The sequence below is a fragment of the Necator americanus genome, chromosome III, assembly GCF_031761385.1.
Source record: "Necator americanus strain Aroian chromosome III, whole genome shotgun sequence".
NCBI lineage: Eukaryota > Metazoa > Nematoda > Chromadorea > Rhabditida > Ancylostomatidae > Necator > Necator americanus.
This window is the reverse complement of record NC_087373.1, coordinates 9,235,597-9,255,031: the sequence shown is the minus strand read 5'-3', so window position 1 is coordinate 9,255,031 and position 19,435 is coordinate 9,235,597. Positions and strand designations below refer to the sequence as shown.

The 19,435-nt window shown below is 43.1% G+C and overlaps 4 protein-coding genes across 7 annotated transcripts; 1 reads left to right on the top strand and 3 right to left on the bottom strand.

Annotated features, from left to right (window-relative positions):
* Nucleotides 1–1,744: 1,744 nt before the first annotated feature.
* Nucleotides 1,745–2,122, bottom strand: RB195_009061 (uncharacterized protein; the record flags this gene model as incomplete). Its single annotated transcript, XM_064195885.1, has 1 exon — nt 1,745–2,122. One exon carries the CDS (start codon nt 2,120–2,122, stop codon nt 1,745–1,747), a length of 378 nt encoding a protein of 125 aa, XP_064047030.1.
* Nucleotides 2,123–3,772: 1,650 nt separating this feature from the next.
* RB195_009060 (uncharacterized protein) lies at nt 3,773–12,365 on the top strand (the record flags this gene model as incomplete). Of its 2 annotated transcripts, XM_064195884.1 has the most annotated exons (5): nt 3,773–4,056; nt 6,279–6,472; nt 12,044–12,102; nt 12,155–12,226; nt 12,327–12,365. In XM_064195884.1, the coding sequence occupies 5 exons, from the start codon at nt 3,773–3,775 to the stop codon at nt 12,363–12,365; spliced, it is 648 nt and encodes a 215-aa protein (XP_064047028.1). The 2 variants fall into 2 exon arrangements, with proteins under 2 accessions (XP_064047028.1, XP_064047029.1); XM_064195883.1 differs by lacking the exons at nt 12,044–12,102; nt 12,155–12,226; nt 12,327–12,365 and adding an exon at nt 6,677–6,900.
* Nucleotides 8,813–19,432, bottom strand: RB195_009058 (uncharacterized protein; the record flags this gene model as incomplete). Of its 3 annotated transcripts, XM_064195879.1 has the most annotated exons (7): nt 8,813–8,982; nt 9,058–9,185; nt 9,380–9,483; nt 14,471–14,856; nt 14,916–15,122; nt 18,878–19,189; nt 19,246–19,375. In XM_064195879.1, the coding sequence occupies 7 exons, from the start codon at nt 19,373–19,375 to the stop codon at nt 8,813–8,815; spliced, it is 1,437 nt and encodes a 478-aa protein (XP_064047026.1). The 3 variants fall into 3 exon arrangements, with proteins under 3 accessions (XP_064047026.1, XP_064047024.1, XP_064047025.1); XM_064195881.1 differs by lacking the exons at nt 8,813–8,982; nt 9,058–9,185; nt 9,380–9,483 and adding exons at nt 15,278–15,371; nt 18,658–18,770 and having other exon boundaries at nt 14,465–14,915; nt 14,966–15,212; nt 18,878–19,144; nt 19,246–19,432; XM_064195880.1 differs by lacking the exons at nt 8,813–8,982; nt 9,058–9,185; nt 9,380–9,483; nt 14,471–14,856; nt 14,916–15,122 and adding exons at nt 18,360–18,491; nt 18,658–18,770 and having other exon boundaries at nt 18,878–19,144; nt 19,246–19,432.
* RB195_009059 (uncharacterized protein) lies at nt 14,198–14,419 on the bottom strand (the record flags this gene model as incomplete). The annotated part of the gene is made up of 1 exon (XM_064195882.1): nt 14,198–14,419. One exon carries the CDS (start codon nt 14,417–14,419, stop codon nt 14,198–14,200), a length of 222 nt encoding a protein of 73 aa, XP_064047027.1.
* Nucleotides 19,433–19,435: the final 3 nt, after the last annotated feature.

The window sequence follows — 19,435 nt, the reverse complement described above, 5'->3', positions numbered from 1 at the left end:
GATGTCCTGAGCAACCTGAGATTTGATCGCCTCTCACTGGTCGCCATACCGGTCCGACGTCTGAGACGGCAGGGCGGTGTGCAGGGAACTGAGGCAGTGAATATGCTGGAGTGGCAAGGAGACTTTTTCCAAAAATAAGCAGCCATGCCACGGCGAGCACAGAAGTTTCACCCGCAGGTCGTCGCCCAACATATATGAATCAGGGAACCACCTCGCGACATTTTGCCAAGACAGTGGCGAATCTTAGCAGTGGTTTACTCTTAGCTAGGCTTCCGATTCCGAGAAGTCGGAATCTCGGATGTGTCGAACTCCTTCTCAGCTTGGGAGACCCTGCCGAAGGACGAATCGCCGCTGTGCATCGCAGTTCGGCGCCCATTGTCACCTCCACGCCATTATGAGGCGGTAGCCGTTGTGGAGGCATTTATCAAAAGATTCTGAAATTCTTCGAGCTATAATTTCGGTTTCGTGCGGTAGGATCGTGGCAGCTATGCAGAAAAGAAAATTTAGTGACGATGTCTGCGGTGAGCTACAAGGGGAGTTGCTGCATTCGATTAATTCATCCCAATTAGATGTTCTTTAATGCAAACTCAAAGGGGTCGCCGCGTTTCGCCGATGTATTGGTCCTTACATGTTTTGCACAAAATTAGATAGACCACACCAGAGACCATGCAGTCGCCTTCCCTTCCGAATAGGCATGTTAGCACTTCTGGATTTTCAGTCATTCTTGATCGTAATTCCGTGAAATCTCACAGAAAAGAAATCTACGGTGATTGAAAACCCAAATGTGAATAAATAGTTTCGATGAAATGTGAGTGAAACAGGAGTTAGTTCCTAAAGCCTGGGGGCGTATACAAGTCCGATTGTTACCTACTCGTTGTGATTCTGCTTTCACTAAAGCAATCAGCCATTGGTGTATGCCGTCTGGACACACGAATTATATGCATCTGACAATTACATTACGCAAATTTTCCAAACATGGCAAAAAGGTGCCTTAGTCCAGCACATTGCCAGAGCCCATATTCTCGCGTCAGATGCCTGGTAAAATGTAGGGGGGGAGTTCACTCTCCAAAGCGAACTGTATTTGTACTATATTTGGTGCGATTATTAGAGGTAATTTGTGCCGGGAACAGCCACTGCACCAGTAATATACCTGCGCTCAGAGCGCGAAAAAGTTATGGAGCACAACAGGCCCAATGTCGTCTGTTGCGAGTAGGGGTTCGGTCTCGGTTAGGGAGGCTCTCTCCGGTGATCAGCGAATCCGCTCCTCCTTTCCGCCTACGCTACCTAGTGGTTTCCTGATCCTGACCTCGGGCCTGTCTTTCGTAAGTCATCCCCTGACACAGTACCGCTACATTGCATGTTTATTAGCTTCTTTATTATGACATACTACGTTATCCTGTGAGGAGATGGGAATTCATATGGACCCTGCTTAGTTGGGGAGAATAACTACGTGGACCATGCCACTAACGCCGCTGGGTGCCACCAAGGCATTTGGCAACGGCGTGGCTCTCCCTGCTTTGCTGTGATCCACCTTTAACTTTCCCAGATGTTACACCACTTTTTCCCAGCACGTGCTGTGCACGTGCGCACTATTCTTTCAACATGATACACAACAAAGCACCACTACAAAACGCGAGGCGAATACAGAGGAGCGATACGATAGCGAGCACCAAGTCCACTGCGTCACGAAATCAATTTCAAAAGAAACGAGAAGAAACAAATAGAAAGCTGGCAAACGGCTCCTTTATATAGCCCGGGCTACAAGTGGACGGAGCTCAAGCGGGAGACGGCAGCCAATGCGCCAGCTCGCTGGTAAGAGCGCTCCTGCTCCCGTCAGGCTTTGATCGTGAGGAGCGGTGCGAGTCGCGAAAACGTCCATGAAAGGCATTAACCGTTCACGTTGTTGAACCATTCCACTTGCATAGTGGGTGTCTCTAACTTTCTCACTCTTCGTGACTTCACTCAGATTACTGATTAGCACTTGGCCTGAGCTTGCATCGAAGCCGAAGGAAGAATTCGGCGAATGGTTCGCTGATTGTGGATTGCTGTGGAAGGAGCGACTTTCCCCCATTGTGGAAGTCCCGTTAAAGTCGCGAAGCAAGCGAATGTGCACAGCCTTCATAAAGGCTAACCCAACGGCCTTTGAGATTTTAAGGATTTTAGATGGATAGGTAGACAGATAGATAAACAAATAGGATTCGACCTCTTCAGCAAAGGCGACAGGAAAAACGATCTGAATGTTTCTGTTCTTACGAAAAAATCAGACACAGTCCACAATCATTATCAATATTTGCTTGTTAGCAAGAAGATCATCTAGTTCATTTAGTTCTTTACAGAAGTGGAGGACGTTCGCGTGAACAAGCTCTCTGTGGCTGCAAGCACTTCAGATCAATTCATTTGTATGTCCCATTTTTGATGTTTTACCTTTGAAGAAGCACTTGATAATAGCCGTGTTTGTCTTGATTCTTATGAAGTTCCACATAGTTTCGTCTTTTACGACAACGATTTTCCATTCGTCATCCTTTCGTTCCTACGTACACCTGCATTTGAGGTTGGATAAGTTTGCCTACTGTACCCTCATTTGATGGCATATAGTCATTTTGAAACGAACTGCAGCGCTGTTGCGTAAAAAATTGTTAACGAAGTGGTAATAAGAGCGACTTCTGCTTGCTGCAACCGTATCGCTGGAATAAGTAAGTGTCGATCACCACCGCTCACTCCCGCTTACGCAACTATAGTAAAGTTTAGGTTGTTTTGATCCGAACCTATCATATTCCTAGAGCCTAATGGGCACTACAAAGTTGAGACAAACAAGAACAGGTCTAAAAAAAATACTGAGTGCTTAAGTAGGTATCAAAGAATGTTGCATTTTCAGTTGCTGACAGCACAGGAGACGACCCATAGCGTTGTACTTTTCCCTTTGATTTCGGAGAAAGAGGAGATAGCAAGCTACGTTGGTTCTGAATCTCAGACCCTCGCATGTGTTTTATTAGGGATGTTGTGCTTTAAATATCGTTATGAAGAAAATTTTGTTACTTCCTTCCTGACGTTTCTACATTCACCCTTTCATCGGGGATCTGATTTCCATCGGTTCTGCATGACATATTCGCATCGATCTGAACCACTTTACACAACGTAGTAATAGATCAACGCCTAGTATAGTCGAGTCAATACGAGCTAATATCTTGCAATTGCGTAAGTGCCTTTTCTCAAAGCAGCGCGGAGGAGTCAAGCATTACGATTAATGCAGAGCAATCGTCATCTCCACTTTGACTGCAGAGATGAGTAGAATCCTCACTCGCCCGCTAACGTAAGGAAAGAAAGGTCGTTCCGACCTCAAAATGTTACCTTCTAGTTATTTTAATTTCTACACATTCTTGGTATTTTGTTGTGGTAATCTTGTCAAGTTTTTTTAAATTAAGTCCTGTTTGTTTAAGTGTTGTTATTCAAAAACCCTTTCCCCCCCAAAAAAAATTTTCTTTTTCTTTTTAGGACATTATTCATCTAACAAACCCAAACATTTTTTCTTTTTTAGTTTTGCTGCATTACTGCTACTGTATTTCCTCAACAGAGAACATATTGAACAAATGGTGCATGGACACTCTAAACCCGAACCGAAAGCTGACAACGATATGAAGGACAAATGTGAGGAGAAAGTACCTCCGCTTGTGGATCCCTGGGGGCGACCTCTGCCTGGGTGGCCTCCGTTTGGTTATAGAATGTACCACCTCCCCTGTGTGTCCTCCTCCGCCTGGGTGTGTCCACCTCCCGTATGGTGAAATCATCACTACCGCCTCCGCCTGTGGAACCACCTGCACCACCACCGCCTGGTATACCACCTCCGCCTGGGGAACCACCATCAAACCGCCTCCACCACCACCGCCGGAAGGATACCACCGGACCTTGTCCGCCTGATACATGCGATCCGTGTCCGCCATGTCCTGATCTATGCAACAACTTCCAGATGGATGATTGTGTCTATATCTTAACCTACAATAACTTCGATGATTTTGCTACAATGTGTCCCACATTCGTTGCGAATTTTTATGCCGACTGGTTAGTTTCATTCATTTTGGTCCTCTGAACGCTGAAATTTGAGGTTATCGTTTACTGCATAAGGGCTACGGTGATGAATAAACCACGATTGCGGCCGCTTACGAAACTCCATAGACGTTTTTATCAGACACCACGTACCTTTCATCAGCTTTGTGCCAGACACACACACAGAAAGACAAAACGATCTGCATTTGTTAGTAGAACTATCATTATTGAAAAAAATTGTAACTACTAAACGGAGACAACTTTGAGAGGTGCTCACTAATAACTTGTAATCTTTTTGCTTTTAATACGTATGCTCCAGGTCTTTGGGGCCTTAGCTGATCAGCTCCCTTAAAAAGGAAGATGATGAGATACCCGCTACGTACATTTTTGAGCGTGCGAATCCCTTCTTTGCAGGGTTCATTTAGAGTTGTGCACTGCAGAAACGTACGCGTTTCGCTTCATTCTGCACGATTAGAAATCACCTGCATTCAAAAATACAAATGTCCTGAGTAGAGCTTCCTTTATGTCATCAGAAGGGAGCGTCACCGGCAAGCGGAATACCACAGAATGTTCGCATTCCTAACACGTGTTATGGTGTTAACGCGTTCGCACCGCGTCTACAGCCAAGCCAGCAATCAGTGGACACCTGTGTACCTCTTGCTCAATGTTATGAGCAGTCTGTATGCTGCCTACGGTCGCATACGCGACACGTTGCCAAGTACCTAATCCGATCAACACGCCGTCTTCCGTGGCGTTTTACAGGACACATTTAGGTGGAATGGAGCGTGACGGTGCTCCTGTACTCGTGTTCTACACACTTGACCGCGTCTTTTCGTGGAGAAGTCTCAATTTCGACGTATGCCGCCGTTGAAAAAAAAAAAACTCGGCTGAAAGGTGCCAGCATCATTTTCCTTGTGGCCTTTAGCTCTTCCGCTAGTGTCTCTGTACACCTTTAGTGTGCTTCTGTATTCTTTTTGTCATAATTTTCCTGCTGAGGTTTTCTCAATATCTTATTATTATTATTCTCAATATCTTAATATTATTATCTGCCCCTTCAGCTTCTCAATCTCCTTTTTCTTGGTTTGAATAATTGACAAGTAGTCTTGACATTTCACTAAAAGCAACATCACTCCTTTTCTTTACTAGCCATTTGAATGCAGGACATGACGACTTTAATTTAATGAAGAACATTCAGCAAATGCGTAGTGTTCGGATAGTAGATTGCATCATTTTTTGCTTTGCTCGTAGAAAACGTCGTGGAAAAGGCGTTTGTTCCTACGATTTACGTTGGACACATCTCCTTGTACACAATACGGTCCTCTCAACAGCCTATTCATTGGTTCTGCTTCAATAAGAAGAGACCTCCTCAGATTTCGTACCAAGAGTGGCGCTCTGTAACTGAAATAGTAGGAAAGAGCGGCATTTTCCACGCCGTTTTTTCACGATTAATCTACAACCCTTACTTTAGGGTTGTAGTGTGGTTTCAGCACCACATTAAAATCGTGTTACACTGTCTTCAAGCGTGAAGAGAATATAGGTTGTGCAAAGGAAGTCGAATGCAATGTGGAAACGCTGAGGGAGACAAATCTTTGTCCGAGCGCCCAAGATTTAGGAGTTGATTATCCATCTAACTCCCGCTGTCCCCGGCTCCATACATCCTTGCTTTTATTGTACTGACAAAGCATCCTTCTCTATCTCATCATGGTTTGTTTCATCCTCCTTTTGTTCCTTTTTCCTGGATTTTGATTTTTTCGTTCTTTTGCTCTCAGGTGTGCGCTGTGATGATGTGCTTTGCTACAGACATGATAAAACCCACTTATTCTCTAGATATATTGTGGGGTTATAAAATACCAGAATCAGACGTTTGGAGTATGAGGTTGGGTCAGAATGATTTGAATGGTGGCGCAATAGCTCTCGCCGTGTGTTTCTCGCTACCTCCAGTCTTGGTACGGAGATGATCGGAAGTGCTAGCGCGCTACGTCGCTGATATCCTAATTCATCTCCGAATTGACTTCACACTAAAATTTGAGTCTTTTTGATTGGAAAGCCGTTGTTGTTGAGGAGCTGGTGGCTGCTCAAGGGCCTTTGCATAAGATCTTCATGTTTGCTTCATGCTTGTTTAAGATCTTCGCATCGGTCTACTATATTTGAAAGTAATCGAGTAATAGATGGTGCTCACCGCAGAACTTGTTACATTTTTAAGATAGTTACATCAAAATTTAGTTGAACTTTTTCAGGTGTCTTCCCAGCATGTATATGACTCCCGTTTACCAGAGAGTGGCAAAACGAGTGAGTATTCCGATGGCGAAGATTGACGCCGAGAGAAACGGCGCAATTACCAATCGTTACCATTTACAAAAGTATCCAACTTTGATGCTCTGGAAAGATCGCAAGGGACCGTATCAATACATTGGCAAACCCAGTGAAGAAGGTAGCTGGATTTCTATGTATGCTTTTTCATCATCAAATCATATTATTTATTTATTTATTCACATACACCAATGGTGCACTAGAAAAGAAAGATATAAAAAATGGAATACACTTTGTCTAACTCAGAGAACCTTACCTAACCTTACCTTACCTTACCAAAAAGATTCGAACTTCACTAAAACCGGAACTCAATTGTCATTGTCAGAGAAAACTGGCGCTGTCTTCTTTTTTTTTGAGGCGGATAACAAGTCGAACTCGTTCTGTCGTTCTCCTACTCCAAAAGGTGAAGAATCTCTTATGACATCTGCTCTTCCATCAAGAGCGCTTATATTGGTCCAATTATCGAAACATCAGTTTTCGGACAGCCAGATTAGCCCAAGGCATAAGGAGCACGTTGGAACTAGAGGCGAATCTGACGGGGGACCTTAAGCAAGAGGATTCACCAACTTTCGTGATCCTCAAACGACTGAACACCACAATCTAGACAAGCCGCAGTCAAGACCAAACCTACCAAAAGATGCGAAACTTAGTAAGAGGAAGTTATTCAGAAGTTGAGAGGCGGTAATATGACGGAACAAATTAAAAATTGATTTAGCCAAAAGAAATCAGTATCCTCGTTGGTGAATGAGCTTCAGTGGGCGGAATAGACTTCATATGTCGGAAGAAGGGAAAGAGTGGCCTCGCAGTAAGCTGAAAAGGATAACTGTAGGAGAACCAATCCAAGAAATGGAGAAATGTAAAAGACAACTAAGAGGTATCATTGACCTGGATCTGTGATCCAGTTCCATGCCCTGTGCAAAGGGCATCAGACAGAGAGTTGCTAGAATCCGAGGCATGCGGTTAGACATCAATATTCAAACACCGGCTTATGTCAATTTTATTCAAATTCGTCTAAAATATCCTACTATGTTCGGCTTTAACAATATCGCGCGCTATGAGATGCAACCATCTAGCAGACCTATAGAAGAAGTTATTAGACATCAGATCAAGTTTTCTATGGTGTATTTTAGCGTAGTGTAAATTGAAACCACCAGTTCTTTCACTAGTAGGTTTGAAGCACCAATACTTGCTGGGCGCTGATTTGGCTTCATTTGCGAGGACTCGAAAACGGAAGATTAGGTCGGCATGTATACGTATGTTCTTCAAGCTGCTCATACCTAATTTTTTGAGACGATCCTTGTAGCTATTCACCGCTAATTCAGCTGACATTCTTCTGAATAACATAGGGGTAAAAGTCTCTTGCTCCTTTTCGAGCTTTGCTATATGTTTTTCTTTGAAGGACTCCACATTTGAGAGCCATATTCAAGATGAGGTAAGACGAACAATTTGTATAGACAAGTGAGAATAGTTGGATTAGAGGTGTGAGCAATGCGGAATAGTCGAAATAGAGAAAATGCTTTTCTTACAGTATGATCAATATGTTCTGTGAAGTTGAAGTTATCACCCACAAAAACTCCTACGTTTCTTACATATTTGCAAATTTTAGGAGTTACTCCTTTCAAACTTTTCATATTCAGTCACATTCCCTTTACCTACATTCATAACCAGAGACTTGTAGTAGTTAATGCGCAGATCCCATTTGGAAGCCCAGTCGGGCATTTTAGCCAGTGATGTCTGAAGTACAGTGCGTACTTCGAGGTAGTTTCCGTCATCGTATATGCCGTAAATCTTAAAGTCATCAGCGTACATTTGGACACTGACGTGAAAAGAAGTTCTGAGCACACTAGGTAAGTCGATAGTGGAGATGAGAAACAAGAGAGGGAACAGGACTCCTCCTTGTGGAACTCCACTTCTGCAAGGGAATTTGGCTGAATATTTATGGCCAACTTTGACTGTCATACTTCTCATGCTAAGATACGAGATAATCCAATCTATAACATGGCCTCGTATTCCGAAGTACTTAAAGCTTTGCAATTAATTTAGAGTGACATACGGCCTCTTAACATGTCAACGTATATTATATCAATCGATTTACCTTGATTGCAAGCTAAGGACCAATCAAAAATACCGTCAATTAGGTTAGTATTCCTTCTCCCTTTTTTCTCAAACCTTTTTTTTCCTTGGGTTTTTTTTTTTTGGGGGATTCCCCCTTTTTTTTTTTTTAAACCCCAAATTTTTGGCTCCCAAGGATTATTACCCAAAACTTTTCCTTTATTTAACTTTATGTCGAAGCTCCTGGTAAACTCATGTTGTTGAGTGGAAATGAGATGAAACTTCTTTAGCCAAGACAATTGTTTATCCCTGATTATCTTTTCCATAGTTTTGACTGGCGTTGGCAATAAGCTAATAGGACGGTAAGTGCTCTGCAGCTTAGTACCTAGGGATTTAGAAATCATTGTAACTATGGTGCTTCTTGCACCTCGGGAACTTCACCTAATAGCATGGAGATGTTAAAGATATGGGCTAGAGGGCAACATAAAGTAGCAGCACACTCCTTATATACAATTGGCGGGATTCCATCATACGTTTCACTAACCGACGGTTTAAGAGACTTGATGTATTTGTAGATATCTGAAAGATGGAAAAATATGACACTGCACTGCTGTTAGATAGGAGTTATGCCAACAATGTCTGGAATGTTATTACTGCAGTCTGAAGAAAATACACTAGCAAAATGAAGGGCTAGGGCATTAGCTTTATCAGCATCTCTGATATAAGTAGCTCCTATTTGATCCACAAGACCAGGAAGTCTTCCATTGTCCTTCATTTTGTGCCTCAAGTATAAATAGAAGGGCTTCATGGATTCGCTGTGCACTAGGCAGCGTTCTCGATACGAAAGATTTCATTTCATGTTGGATCAATGTCAGAACATACTTTTTTGTACAGGGGTTATGTAAAGACGTTGAGTTTGAGAGATTAAGGATTTCAGTCGAGGTGGGAGATTCAAACAAAAAGCGCAGGACCCCACCATTCAGCACCAGCGCTGATCAGTTCTGTTGCTGACATTTCGTCATTGTTCGCTTCTATTGTTTGTGTACATTCTGCTGTTCTAGTCTCACCACGAGGGTTAGCCTGCAACGAAAGTGCAGCTTGGTTTTTTTTTTGCAACGCGAGTGGATCTGGTTGGCATGACCTAATCTAGCTCACAGCACCAAGCAAAAAAGGATTTGTTAAACGGTTAAAAGATCACTGAAAAAGATCGAAACGGCAATGTATAGGGTTTCAAGTTAACATTTGTTAGAAATGTAGATGGGAGTGTTAGAGAAAAAGAAAAACGTTGAAAGATTAGGGTAAGTACAAGGCATCACTCCACGAATCTCAGGTAGTACGGATTTCAGGTGGAGTTTTGGTATACGGCATAGTAGATTATGAGAAGGAGAGTGACTTCGTCCATTTCTTCCTAATTACCGTTAAAAAAATTCCCGGAAGGTACGGCTCCGGGCGTTCTGGGGCACTTTTTTCTACAAGGAGTTCGCCAGCCTTGTGCGGCGCCGCGTCTTCTGGGCCGTTTTTTTGCGGCAATTAGGAAGAAGTGGACGGAATCACCCTCCTCTCCATAATCTATTATCCTTTGTAGGAATACTCCACCCGAAATCCGCACCACCTCAGATTCGTGGGGGATGTCTTTAAATGATTAAAGCAGTTGTGTGAGAATAGTTGGAATGTTAAAATAAAGAATGATGGTTATACAAAAAAGAAACCTTAGATTGAACCGAATGTGATAAGGGGAGAGACAGGAGAAGTTAGAGTGATAAGTAGGAATAAATTAAAAATGCGAGAGCAGACAATTGCGCAGCCATCTGACGCACGCGAACCTAAATAATCAAATATTTCTGGTAATAGTGTCTTTCATAAAGTAGCAGGGTTTCTTTTTTGTCATGTTTGTTATGGGTCTTCTTCAACGTTAGAAGCAAAGGAATGAAAACGTGAAAAAAGGAGGAAAAAATTGAAGGAAACATCTATTTGAGAAGAAGTGTGATACGTTACAAACGAATGGAGCAGAGGAACAGTTATACAGTCGCACCAGTTTCGTCAAAACATCCGTTAGCACGCAAGTGGTGCAAACGCGTAAGTGGTGCGGTTGAAGAAGGAACCTTGGGAGCTCCAACTGGGCTATAGAGAAGACTAAGGGATCAACCACGTCGCTCTCGTCTCCTCCTGTGCATTGCAGGTCTTAGGTCCTTTTCAGCTGTCTGTAGATAGAAAGGAACAATTTTTGAAATCCACTTCCGCATTACCAAAAGGTTGGTTCTAGGTGAAAGGAAAGTGTGGTCTTGAAAAGAGTTGATCCCAATAAAGAAGTGACTTTGTGCTAGAATATTTCATGGAAGTTAATCTCCAACAAAATGTTTGAGCATCTTCAAAGGCAGCGTGTTAAGATTCTGACATAGTGCGGAAATCATAGCGAAAGTTTTGTGCTCTGGTTGTAGATTGCAGAAAACCACCGTGATTCCGACCAAATCGTTCCCTAAAAATTATTCGTCATAGAAACAGAAGTGGAAGACGATGTCCTTTCCTACGAAACCAGTTACAACGCATCACCGGCGGGCACGAATGCGGGCGGTCGAAGAATAATTAGACTTGCTAAGTAGCCTATTCGGAGTGAAACCAATGAATGGGCTACTGAGGGGGATCTTGGGCCGTTTTTGTACAAGGGTGCGCGTTTTATAATATTATAACATATCTCGCATTAATTAAAGCGGTATCCCTCTCCATTTTTTTTAACGACGATTAGTGGAGGATGAACCGAATCGTGCTGCGATCTACAACGCGAACTTTAGGCTTTCGCTGTGGTTCTTGAACTACGTCGAAATAGTGATTTGCGGGTTTAACCAATCGTTGGGGTGCTTAGTTCCAATGACTATTGTTTGGGTTCTTTCGATGTTGAATAAGAATAAGATAAATCTTAAATAATACATCGAGATAACATTATCTATCTTCATTGTTTTTTTTGGAGCAAAATAATTGCATTTATATGAATTCATCTGTTTATATTGGAGAGAAAATTGTATAGTTTTATTTACATATTCCTTAGCATACCTCACTAAAAAGTGGATTAAAGGCATCACCCCACGAATCTGACGTGATATGGATTTCCGATGATCAAAGACTATACGGGATCGTAGATTGCAGAAACGGGAGAGATCTTGCTCATTTCTTCCTAATCGCCTTAAAGACAGCCCGGAAGATGTGGCGTCGAGCGTTTATTGGCGCTCCATAAGAATTCTCCATAAGGGAGGAGCGCGCAGCCTTCTTCACGCGTCGCATCCTCCGTGCCGTTTTTTTACGGCAATTAGGAAAAAATGGACGGAATCACCAACCTCCCCATAATCCACGACTTCGTATATGCATAACCCACCTGAAACGCGTACTACTCCAGATTGGTGGGGTGATGCCTTAATCATTGATTCAGTGAAGTCTTCAAAACGTAACAGCCAAATTAATTCTATGATATTGTTACTCGAAAAATAGTATTAATTTGAAGCTTTTTAACTTTAAAACTCCGTCTACTCAGGATTTTCTACGTTGAATACCTTACTCTAAAGAATTACTCGCTAGATTTATATAAGAATCCATCACGCTATACTTCCTCTTTTCACTGTCGCACTTGACCAAATGTGTGGTTGTTCAGAGATCGTGAATTGGATCGGAAGATACGCTGGTAACGTGTGGACGTATAGAAGAAGAGAGGTTGTGAAACTGACTTCGCAGATACTTCACAAAAGATTCTTGGACTTTGCAGGCTGCTAATGAACAAATGAGGATGTTCATCCCTGATCGCCCTGCTAATGTTGTCAACAGGAGAGGTAGTCGAGTAAGTAAGAAACGAAAAGTATTATTTAGAAAAGAATTTTGTCCTTTGTTACTACAGTGTTTAAGTTTGTATCTTGCTATTCTGATCTCATCTAGTTCAGTCACCCTCAGTTCCTGGTGGAGGAAACAAAATGAGTTAAAAACTGTAAAGCCGCACGGACATTGCAATCTTTTTCGATCTGTATTTTTTTCGTAGGCTGTTTATGACTTCGTACTTTCTACCTCCAAGCTTATTCGTTGTCTTCTCACCTCCTTTTAATATTATTCTACTAATTACGTCTTGTCTTCAAAGGTGATGTAAGAGACTCACTGTATATTCTACCAACGTGAACAGCCAGTATTGTGATTATGTGCAGTAGCAGTTTTGAATTCGTGAAACATGGCACACTTGTCACGATTTTCAAGTGATGCACATTTTCTGATTCGACGTCTTTAAATTTTACGTGTATGAAGGTCGTCCTTAATAAATGTTTTTCGCTGAAGTTCTATTTTTTGACATGATTTTCCGTTTTTATGTCCAGTCGAAAGTGAGAAAATGTCAAATATGCCTCTTAATATAAGTTTCGACGTCCTGACTGGCCTCTCCTATGTCATGACTCCTACACCGGTAAGATCCACCTCTAACAACGAGATGATCTAATTTAAGACAGTGTAGTATGAATTTGATGTGTTATGGATTTCTCAGCACTAAGCTTCTATACGACAAATGCAACCCGTCGTAAAAAAAAAGACGAGTAGGCTAGACTGTCTCTCACAGCGACTACGGAGAAATGAGCGCAACCATATGGTTTTCCGCAATCTACGGCCCCCGCATAGAAACTTTCCATGGGAAATCCACACCACGAATCTGCGATGGTACGGATTTCAGGTGGAGGATCCGTATACGGGGTCGTAGATTATGGAGACCAGGGTGGTTGCGCTCATCTCTCCCTGAATCACTGCGAGCAACCGGCCCCTGAATGCTGTTTTGTACGATGCCTACTATTGCAGCGCGCTATCCTTACACGCAAAGCCTTCCTCACTGTCTATCGGGGCAGTCCGAATTGATTTTCGACGAATCGCAGGGCGAGGCGGCGCAAGGGATGCAGCGTTGCAATAGATGGTGTCGTACAAAACAGCATTCTTGAGGCGGTTGTTTGCAGCAGTAATGCAAGAAGAGATGAACTACTCCCGTCTCCATAATCTACGACCCCGTGTACGGATACTCCACCTGAAATTCGCACCTCCTCAGATTCGTGGTATACTGCCTTTAAAAAAAAACTTCTCAGTTACATAACTTAATGTCTAAGAGAATGGGGTCGAATTTTTGCGGGAGAGCATTGAAAATCCACCAGAAAGAATCGAAGAATCGAATATTGTTGTAGAAAATAAAGTAGAGTATCTTATAAGAAAATAATGCTATTTCTAACTTCGAGAAATAGACAAATTATGCAGCATAGCATTACTTATGGTGTGATTTAATATTGCAGCAATTATGGAGTCCAAGAAGGATTATTAAGGAGGATTATGTACGCAAAGGGACTCACGTCAAATTGCAGTTACTTACAGTTTAATTCATAGTTCGGGAATAAGTGTGACATTTCAGTAATATGTGTTAGAAGACTTGTACTAGAGGATGGAGGGGTAAAAAAAAACAGTAAGTATCGTTACCTCATTTGATATAGCCATCTCTATGGTTTTCCTTGATTCCTCCGTTCTTTGTCCTCTATGCACCTTTGTTTAGCTGTTTTGACAATGTTGCGAACAAGTGTTTATCTAAGGGCTATCGGATGAACTATACTTGCGTATATCACGATTTTTTATGAGGTTTCTTTGCAGTACTGTTTCAAACTTACAATACGGTTGAACAGCTTATTTGATCACTCCCTTAACTATATATATATATTTATATATATATAGTTCAGGGAGTGATATTTATACATATATATATATATATATATATATAAAACTTAACTTAATCGGCGGGCTGATGTCATCGCCTGACGCGATTACCCGCACCTTCGCCAAGTGTGCCGTCCTTGAACACAGCTCTTCCAGCTGGTGGCTTCTTCCAGCTCGAACCCGACGAACTCTTCAGAACTCGTTGGACAAGGCGATCTGCCGGTCTCCTTAATATATGAGCAAAGAAGCGAAGACGATTTACTTTAGCCACTTTCGAAGGCGGTGCAAGATGTCGATATCTTCTACGTGTCATCCGCCGGTAAACCACATCAATTTCTGCGTAAAAATCTTCATTGTGTCATACCCTAGGCCAAAAGTAGCCAAGTAGCCGTCTAAGCAGCTTTCGTTCCGTGCAGTCAAGCCTCTCCATAACCGTTGATGGTGCTGCCCAAGTCTCCGATCCGTACATCATGATGGGGCGAATTGCGGATAGGTAGACTCGCAGTTTGACTTCGTTGGTGATGGAGGTCGAGCACAGACATTTCGTTAAGGAGTTAAATGCAGAAGTGGCCTTAGCGCATCTTTGCTGAACATCTCTCTCGTAGCTGCCGTTGTTCTTCAGCATACAGCCCAGGTAACAGAACTCATTGACGAGTTCTATCGGTTGTCCGTCCACCCTGATTCCCGTTCGAGGTCTCGAAGAGATCCACATCTGCTTGCATTTATCAGGGCATAGGCGTTGTCCATATGCTGCAGCCAGCTTCGATACAAGGTTGACAACATGTTGAAGTTTCGTACTGCTTTCGTACCTTTGAATATAACAACATCGTCGGCGTACTCGAGGTCGGTCAAGGGGCACCCTGATGGTGCTAAGACAATGTCGGCAGGACACTGGTCGACTGTTGTTCGCATAATGTCGTCAATGGCGAAATTGAACAGGAAGGGTCCTGCCACTGCCCCTTGTCTTACACCAGTTACCTTTCCAAATGATGTTGTACATCCGCCTGATGTTCGAACTGCAGCAGTTGTTCGTTGATTCATGTCATCAAGCAAGCGAACGAACTTTCCTGGTACTCCATCGGCGCGAAGCGCGTTAAGAAGACGGTCTCAGTGAGGAGAGTCGAACACGGCTTCAAAGTCCAGAAACACTAGTTGCATTGGCTTCGAATACCGCTGCCAGATTTCGATGACTCTCCTGACGATGAACACCTGGACAATCGTAGATCGGCCAGGACGAAAGCCAACTTGCTCTTCGCGCGTTGTTTCTTCGCGATGTTTAATGAGTCGGTCCAGGATAATGCGCTCCAATACCTTGTACATAACACGCAGCGAAGAGATTCCTCGATAATTCCTTGGGTCCGTGACGGATAACTTCTCGTGGAGAAGAATTATGATAGCGTGCCTCCACGAATCAGGTATCCTTTCGTTTATCCATATTGAACATTTCTGCGCGAATCCCGTCGTCTCCATCAGATTTTCCATTCTTCATTTTCTGAATACAGATCAGGACCTCCGACTCGGTCGGTGGCTCCTCGTTAACCGCGTATGTCGGTCTATGAACGTGTTCGAGTTATAAACTGACGGTGCTAGCCGGTTCAGCAAGGTCTTGAAGTGTTCCTTCCAAATTGGAAGGGTTGCTTCACCGACAGCTACCCCATCAGCAGTGCTGATGACATGGGAACATCTTTTCATTTTGCAGCTATACTGTTTTACGAATTGTAATTGAATATTGAATGATTTACGAATCGTAGTAAAACGTGATGGTTCATCCCAAGTGGACTGATACGCCAGTGACTCTATCCTCTATCCTACACATTAGACAGTGTGACACCTCGTCGTCCTCGTGAAAACTTTGATAGGCTGCGATTGTTGTTTGAAGGAGTATACATTATGTCAGATCCTCTAATCTTCGAGATCACAAACCCTCTCCAGTCGTGATGATTAACCGTGAGAAATTCGAAGCATCAGAGCACGATTGAAGTCTCATCGAAGTGCACAACATTGCAGATGACTTTGGGCTTATTTCTACAACAGAACACAAAATTCAAAGTCAACCGTGATCTTCTTTACTACCTTAATTCCTGTTTCTCTTCGAGCTGGTCGAGGAGGCGCCAGTAATTCTTCCATTTGCCCCGATCGCGTGCCAGAGTTGCCCAGCGGTTCATTTTTTCGCATGGGACAAGAAGAGCACTATAATTTTCTTGAAGGACTCATCGAAGAAATTTGACCGTCGAGTCGACGGTCTTCCTTATTATTACAGGAAACCTATACGCTCACGTCTCTGGTCCAGCGGTTGTCGTTAAAGCACATCACGTGTCTGGCCCACCTTATTTTACTTTCCTTGGGAAGCGTAGGTTAGTCTCTAATCTTCAATCGCTGAAGTAGGAGAGAACTTCGAATCCCGTGCCTCACTTTATGTACTGAGCAGAGATGCCTTGTCCAAGCCTTCCATGACCTCTTCCGTCTCAACTGAGTCTCCAAGTCGATGAAGGTGAGACAGAGCGGCATCTTGTACTCTCGTGATACCTCAATTTTCGAAACAGTGTGAAAATGCTGCTCGCATGGCTGTCCTTCATCGAAGACTTTTCAATTTTATCTTCAGGGTCACTCTTGTAAACACCTTGCAGATTACGGACAGATTTAGCGATAGTTGTCGTTGTCGTATGGATCCCCTCCTTTTACAGTAACACAGTCTCGTTGCTCTTCCACTGTAAAGGAACCTTGCATTTCGACAAGAAACGTGTAAAGAGCCTCGCCAGGGTCTTGATCAGTATTGGTGGAAGGTTCTTTAGATATTTTTGTTTCATTCTGTCGGGACGGGGTGCCGTACGATTTCTTACCGACGTGATAGCATATCGTACTTCGCACGGGAGAACCTCTGGAATGACATATTAATCTTCCCTCAGATGGTGAGAGGCAAGTGGACATGTGTGCAGGGTGAAGCGTGTGTTGGGAAGTTCTCAAAAGGGGGTTGTAAGAGGGGTCGGAAAATTGAGAATAAATTAAGCTAGAGTTCGGAAAACCAGAAAAAATGTAAGGAGCAAAGAGCAAAGAAAGACGGGGTTGTCGATTTAAAATAAACATATATTAAGGGGTACAAAATTTAGTGTAATTTAGGTATACATCATTTAGCAGAAAAACTGCTGCTGTAACTACTGTAACTTGAAGGAGGATCAGCAGTGAATGGCATGTTTTCAGCGCATATCAGAATATATTCACAAATGAAACGTATTCTAAGGCTCTTTTTCAGGTCCCGATATCTGCGACTTAAAAATGGAAGAGTTGTCTCATGGAAGTAAAAACGTCAATGATGCATATTCAGTACTTCAGTTCAAAATAAATTTGATTATTATTTGAATAAGCGATTGAAGATGACTCGCGGTTGCGGTTTAGGAAGACTATTGTAGCATAAATAGTTAAGCTAAAAAGGGGGTACACAAACCACAAAATGATTTTTAAAAAATTTATTCTTCATAATTCTGGTAATGAAACTACTGCACTTTTTGAGGTAATCTTGAAAATGGACGACTTTGCTTTTTTTGGTACTCTAACTTATGATACGCACTGCGCGCTGTCTAGAGCGATAGAAGTGGTAAATTGCGCTAAAGACAACGATGGAATGTTAGGCGAGTGCGAGAGAGAGTGGGTATAGGTAGAAGAGGCAAGAACAGATGGAACAGATTGCGATGTGACGACGGCGATAGCCACTTCATGACTTTCACAACTCGATGCTGAAGGAACGTCGGGATCATTCACTTGATCATTCCTTTCTGCTGTCCTCGAAATCTCTTTAGTTTTGAGCGATGAGCGAATTTACTATCAAGCAAGATAGCGGTGTCGCGTAATAAGATGTTGTAATAAAGACTAAGATTTTGTAGGCGGTAGATATGAATAAGAAGTTATGGATGAAGCTCAACTTTACGTTTTACGTTTTAGACTGTAATTTGCAAAATATGCGAAAGAACCAAAAGAGAATAAACTATAGTTTCATGCGTGTAGCTTTCTAGCAAGAATGGACAACAAAGTAGTCGAACAGTAAAATATTATACGGCTGAAGAAGAATATATGATCCTTCACACCTGTTACTGACGATTGCGCGTAATGTATCCTGCTGTCAGCGAATCAGTTGGCCTTTCTTCTGCTTCCCCTCAGATAAGGCATCACCGTGATCACCTTGACTCCCGGTGATCTTCGAACTGGTCGAGCGGGCTCCAGTAATTCTTCCATTTGTCCCGATCGCGTGCCAGTGTAGCCTAGTGGTTCCTCCTTTTGCGTGTTACACGAAGAGCATAATATTTTTCTTTGAAGGACTTCGTGAAGAAATCTGACCATCGGGTGGGCGGTCTTCCCGTAGTGCGCTTAATATCGCGAGGAGGCTCACGCGTCTGGTAAAACGGTTGTCGTTAAAGCGCATCACGTGTCCGGCCCACCTTATTTTACTTTCCTTGGCAAACGCGGCGGCGTCTTTAATCTTCGAATCCCATCCCTCACTTGCGTGAAACGGGGTACTCCTAGCATCACTCTCTCAATTGCGCCTTCAATGATGCTCACCGCGTTTTCTTCCTGCTTGCGAAATGCGTAGGTTTCTGAAGCATAGGTCAAAGCAGGAAGTACGGTGGTGTTGAAGATGTGAGCACGGAGCCGGGTGTTCCTGGTCTTCTTCACTGCATCCACGATGCTCTTGTATGCTCCCCAAGTAGCTCGTCTCCTCCTGCCGAGCTCGAGGGTCATGTCGTTCATCATGTTCAATTCTCGACCCAGATAAACGTACCTGGTGCATTCGGATTTGTTCCGTTGAGCGTGAATGGGGCATCCGAGACCCATCCGTTCCGCATAAACATCGTCTTTTGTAGATTCAGCTGAAGACCGATGCATCCAAATGTTTCGTCGAATTCGTTCAGCATTCGTTCCGCTTGGCTGATGCTAGGTGTCATCAGTACGATGTCATCAGCAAAGCGCAAAGGGTGTAGCTGCCGACCATCAAACTTCACTCCCATGTCGTCCCATTCCAACTTTCGCAACGCGTTCTCGAGGATGGCTGTGAATATTTTGGGTGAAATTGTGTCACCCTGTCGGACCCCCTCTTCAAGTAAATGATGATGTTCTTGTAGAATGGGGAAATTCCGGTCGTGAAGTTACTGTACAACTCTCGAAGTAATTTTATGTACTGAGTAGGGACGCCTTGGTTGTCCAAGGCTTCCACGACCGCTTCCGTCTCAATTGAGTCGAAGGCCTTCTTTAAGTCGATGAAGGTGAGACAGAGCGGCATCCTGTACTCTCGTGATAGCTCGATGAGTTTCGAAACAGTGTGAATGTGGACAATCATGCT